The 5658-nt window shown below is 40.3% G+C and overlaps 1 protein-coding gene across 1 annotated transcript; it reads left to right on the top strand.

Moving 5' to 3' along the window:
• The first annotated feature begins 1902 nt into the window (after positions 1-1902).
• On the top strand, positions 1903-3655 carry LOC109703760 (dof zinc finger protein DOF5.7). Its single transcript, XM_020224474.1, has one exon. The coding sequence runs from the start codon at positions 2101-2103 to the stop codon at positions 3205-3207; it is 1107 nt and encodes a 368-aa protein (XP_020080063.1). The 5' UTR covers positions 1903-2100; the 3' UTR covers positions 3208-3655.
• Positions 3656-5658: the final 2003 nt, after the last annotated feature.

Below are 5658 nucleotides of genomic sequence, written 5' to 3'. Positions count from 1 at the left end.
CTGCTTGAGTCCTGCCCGAACAGGGAGGTATCGGCCGAATCTGGCTTGTTCGAGCCTGATGCCCTGATCCGGGCGGTTCTAGCATATTCCTAGATATACCCGGCCAATTTTGGCCAAATCCGATCGTCGACTCTGGCAGGTTCTGGTCGGATCCGACCTAATTAGATCGATAGGTTTTCTTCCAATGTAATTTTGTTTATAGTCCCCATTATTTAATTAATTCTGTAAATTTTTGTTCACGTAATTTCAATGGATATGTACATATTCGTTTTTTCTGTGAAAAAGCTGGAAATTCATAATGCTGATAATTCCATGTACTATACAAACAGTTGTTGGTACTTTAAGATTTATTAACAAATTTTATCATCTACTTTTTTAAAAAAAGATAAATAGCAAAAAATTAACTTAATAGTTTTAAATTTATTAGTTAAGTAATATTTGTATTACGCATAAGGAAAAATCATTTAAGAAAATATAAATTTGTCAAAAGATTTTTCAAAATCACTTCAAAAAACTTACTTTTTTACCAAACTCAATTAAACACTATACAAATAATTTAAGTAGAAATTACTTCTTCAAAATAAAATCAATTATGTAGAAATAACTTATCCAACGGTTCGGCCAAACATACTCTAAATTTTAAGAAAAATATTAGGTGTACATATAAGAGAGTATGTATGATTTATAGCCGATCATTAATCTAGGGTACAAAAAACTCTTTGGATTTTTAATATCTAGAAAAAAGGGTAATTAAAAACAATGGTCTCTAGATGAATGGATGTATTATGTGCATCTCATTTTTGTAAATTGCATTGCTCAAATTTCAAGTTGGAAAAATAAAGATTTTAGAAAGACAAGTGCTAAATTAGAAAAATAGATATTTATAGAAAATTTTATATTGTAGTTTTTTTTTATTAATATTTTTTTTATTTTTTTTCTCTTTCATAATTAATTTTGGCACTGTGTGGGGCATTGTTAATTCCGATATTTTAGGAAACTTCTGTTACTAGCAAATTTAAGTTACTACAAATTAAAAGATAAAAGAAAGTATTGACGGCCGAAAGTAATTTAATTGCTCTTAACTTTCTGTAAAATAAACATGTGGTTAAAACCTAGTGTGTCCAAATAACCTTGTGTGTCCAAATAATCTTGTGTGTATGATCTCACATGGGGGATAAAAGCCCCGAGAGTCGAAATAGTAGGACAGCTAATGAGTGAATAGTTCGGGAAGGTAAAAATTAGTTGGTGTTGAATAGTTGTAGGTTGTTGCATATGTGGGGTCAAACCTCATGCGTATGTATTCATGAGGAAAATTTACAGTATAACAACTACACAATTTTATTTATATTCAACTAACTATATAATTATATATTTCTCTTTTAAGAGAAAAATATAATAACAATAAAATTTATTTTTTTTAAAAAAATATATATAATAAAATGAATGAATTTTAAATGAGCGATTCGATTTGTTGAGGACCGTACATCAGCCTGTGTGGCTGTCACTTTTTAGATATTTTGGTATGCATGACCCTACCCGGCCCGCAGAGTGCATCATCACAAACAAGCGCATATCCATCAGAATTAAGCACTAGCACCATCACCATACTTGTTTTATGTTGTGTCAGAAGTTCTCAGATGCTCTGCTTTTTCTGTCTACGCTCTTTCCATTCTTGGTCCCGCCCCTTCCTAGTATTGCTTGCACTTTTTTGTGCTAAGATCCCTTCTCTTCTGCCACTTCGCTACCATTAAAAGCACACACACACTCTCTCTCTCTCCTCTCTGGGTGCTCCATAAAGTCTTATTTATTTCCACTAAATCCAAGCCATCTGTAGCTAGCACTATTTATTTTCCAGTTTGCTCTCCTCGCACTTGATGACAATCACAAGCGTCAATCGAAAAACGTCCCTTTTACCTCTCAATCCCATGCATGAGATACCATTGAATAGAGCCATCAGCTCCTTCCCTCCTGCAAAGGAAAACTAACCCAGCCATCCGTCACTGATCACCCCCTCCTTTATTTCCTCCTCTCCCCCCCCCCTCCCCCTCGGGCCTCTCCTCCTTCCTTCTAGTAAGTGCAGAGAAGCATAGAGCGACGGAAATGATGGCGTCTCCTGCCGCCGCCGGTGTCGTCGACTCGCAAAGCTCGGGCGGCGAAGGCGGGCGCAAGAGCAACCCCACCGCCAACCCGCTGCGGCCGCCGGAGCAGGGTCTCAAGTGCCCACGGTGCGACTCGCCCAACACCAAGTTCTGCTACTACAACAACTACAGCCTCGCGCAGCCGCGCCACTTCTGCAAGACCTGCCGGCGGTACTGGACCAAAGGTGGCGCCCTTCGCAACGTGCCCGTCGGTGGGGGCTGCCGCAAGAACAAGAAGTCCAAATCCTCGTCTGCCGCCGCGGCCTCCTCGCGCCTCCCCGTCAGCTCCATCGATCCCATCACCGGAGTCCCCGACCCGGCCGGCGGCAGCCTCAAGTTCTTCGGTGGGCCGTCTTCGCTGATCGCCGCCTCGGATTTCCAGCTCGGCGTGCTTCCTTTCTCCAGACTGCATTCTCCCGCAGCATCCGGGATGTTCGCTACCGCCAACCAGCAGTACGTGGCCTTCGGAGACATGATCGCCCCATCACCTGCACCTGGTGATCGAATCTCTCATCCGGCCGCCGCGAGTCACGCTAGCTCCATGGCGAGCTTCGCTAGCTTCCCGACGCCGGCAGGAGGATTCCCCGGTGAGACAGCTGCAGTCAACAGCAGCACGCGCAGCTCCATAGCTTCTTCTATCGAATCCTTGAGCTCCATAAACCAAGATCTGCACTGGAAGCTGCAGCAGCAGAGGTTGGCAATGTTCTTCGGAGGTGAAACCTACAAAGAGAGCGGCGCGTCCTCCGCTCTCCCAGGTCATTTCCTTGAGGGCTCTTTTCACGCGCCGGACGGTTCCAAATCACAAGCAGCCTCTGCAGCTGGGTGCAGTGGTGGGTCTAGAAAGGGCGGTTTCGGTGCAACTGATCATACCGCCCCGGCGTGGTTGATTGATAGTTGTTACAACATTCCGTGCTCGGGTTCTGCCGCCGTGACTACTGCTATCACTACCGCCAATAACAACAACAACAACAACAACAGTAGCAGTAACGACGACAACAACAATTCGAGCAATTGGAATGGAATCCCAGCTGCTTGGAGTGACATGCCACAGTTCGCAGCTCTTCCGTAGGGGTGAAAATCATGTCCGAGAATTGAAAGAAAGAAAGTACGTTCCTCGATTAATTTTCATTTTCTTGATTTCTTCGGCTCGTTGGAGTTTGTTTTGAAATATATAGGCCAATGGAACATTAGGGTGGAATGGGAGGATATATTCCTTAAAAAGGTAACTGATGGGTGTCTGGATATTTTTCTAGCGTTCGCTCTCCTTGGACTCTCACTCTTGTATGTCTTTTTCCACTTTCTCTTCTTTCTCCTCGGCTCCTTTTCAATTATTACACAAGTGCAAGAATATACAACAACGGGAACTCTCGCTGGAACAGCTTCTTACATGCCCTACTCACAACCGTTGATACGCTTTCCTTGTTTAATTTTCTTCTTTTCTCTTTCTCCTTTTACTTTCTTACATTCGCTGTGAGGTCTAGCTAGGTTTCAAGTCTGTATCTGTATGTAATCGATGAAGCGGGTTTTAAAATGGGCTACAATGAGTTGCTATATATATAATATATAGCTCTTCTTCATCAGCGTACGTGCACATACATACATGTAAATTCTCTTCTCTTCTCTGTCTTGTGGACCATTTTAGTTGATCACTCAGAAAGGTTAAATGGTATCGGTTACACCATGACTTGAGGAATACAAGTCTTCTTTTCTCAAGCTCTGTAGAATAAAGTAAATTATCACAGTAACCGCACCCTCTCTCTCTCTATGTTTCTCTCTCTCTCTAGCATGTCACTTGCTGGTAGGGCACTTTCCATAACAGTTAGTTGCAGGGCGTAGGATGAGGTCGTAGCCTGGAAAAGGTATTCCCTGAAAGAGTAATGAAGTGCAAAACGGTCAGCACGAGAATGAATGGCGACAGGAGAGAGAAAGTAAGAGAGAGAGAGAGAGAGAGAGAGAGAGTCTTGAGAGGAAAATTATAGAGGAAATTAATAGGGTTAAGTATATCAGAACCAATACCAATTTTCGCTTGTCTGTAGACACGTATTTAAAGTTGAATAATCCTTTAATTTTTAAAAATAATGTGATTATTTTTTCTTAATATAACGTGACTAATATGTTGGCTTAAATGAGCCAGCATCCTGTTTTGTGGGGGGAGGCAATGTTGGGCCAAGTCATGTTCGAAATAGCGTGAGGCTGGTGGGCCGAGTCATGTTCTAAGTGGCGTGAGGCTGGTTGGGCCAAGTCACAATCGAGACTCGTGGGCGCTGTAGGCCGAGTCATAATCGAGACTCGTGGGCATTGTATCTGTACGCTTTAAGTGAATTGGTTGCCTATTTCTAACAGCTCTAGCTTTTGGGATTAATGGTTAGCACCAACGATTCGACAAGTGGTATCCGAGATAGAGGTCACGGATTCGATTCCCGTATGCTGCAAATGTGTGCAGATGCTGGAAGGGGGATTGTTGGCTTAAATGAGCCAGTATTCTGCCTTGTGGCTGGAGGCCATGTTGGGTCGAGTTATGTTCGAAATGGCGTAAGGCTGGTTGGGCCGAGTCACAATCGAGACTCGTGGGCGCTGTATCTGTACGTTTTAAGTGAATTGGTTAAATATTTCTAACAGCTCGAGCTTTTGGGATTAATGATTAGAGCCAAATGCAAAAAATATTAAAGGATTTATTTGACATCAAAATTCAGTAATACAGTACGTTTTAAGTGAATTGGTTGAGTATTTCTAACAGCTCGAGCTTTTGGGATTAATGGTTAGAGCCAACGATCCGACATAATATTAGCTAAATAGTTAAATAATAACATAGGACATATGCAAAAAATATTAAAGGATTTATTTGACATCAAAATTCAGTGATACAGTATGAAAAATAGTTTTTAACATTTAAGTTTTATAAATTAAATATGGTCATTATTGTATATTTTACTCACAAAAGTGATTTTTGCCATCAAGAAAAATCATCTCTATCATTTGTATGAATTCTTTATTATTTTCTTGATTCGAAAGTGATGCAGGCCTAAGTTGCATTGAGAGAAAAGAATCGCATTGAGAGAAAAGAAGAATAAAGATGAAAAAGAATACACGATAAATTAATTTTTCAACAAAGACAAAAGTATTATTAATCAATTCTAAAAACTTATTACATTAACCGAACACTACGCCTATAAAGAGGGTCGGAATCCAAATCCTACTATAAACAAAAATAAAAAAATTGAAAATATATCTAAACCTAATCCGATTAGAAACAACCAAATAATCAAACTTAAAATAGAAAAAATAAAACTTTTCGAAATAACCTAAAAAAGCAAAAATAGGAGCCGAAACAATTAAATTTAGGTCCCAAATTCAGCCAAAATAACTTTACTGTTTGACTCTTAGATCTTGAAAAGTATTTTCTAAATTGCGGTTGTATGCTGATCGAAACTGGATACTTGAATGAAAAGTTATGACCATTTAAAGATTTTCCATACTGAATGTAAAAATTGCCAAACTTAATGGCACATTATACTCCTCG

Source organism: Ananas comosus, unplaced genomic scaffold, assembly GCF_001540865.1.
Source record: "Ananas comosus cultivar F153 unplaced genomic scaffold, ASM154086v1, whole genome shotgun sequence".
Taxonomy (NCBI): domain Eukaryota; kingdom Viridiplantae; phylum Streptophyta; class Magnoliopsida; order Poales; family Bromeliaceae; genus Ananas; species Ananas comosus.
The sequence above is the reverse complement of the archived record's forward strand: the minus strand, read 5'-3'. Positions and strand labels throughout refer to the sequence as shown.

Coding starts and splice junctions, on each gene's coding strand:
- LOC109703760 (XM_020224474.1), top strand. CDS start 2,101: ATGATGGCGTCTCCTGCCGCCGCCGGTGTCGTCGACTCGCAAAGCTCG.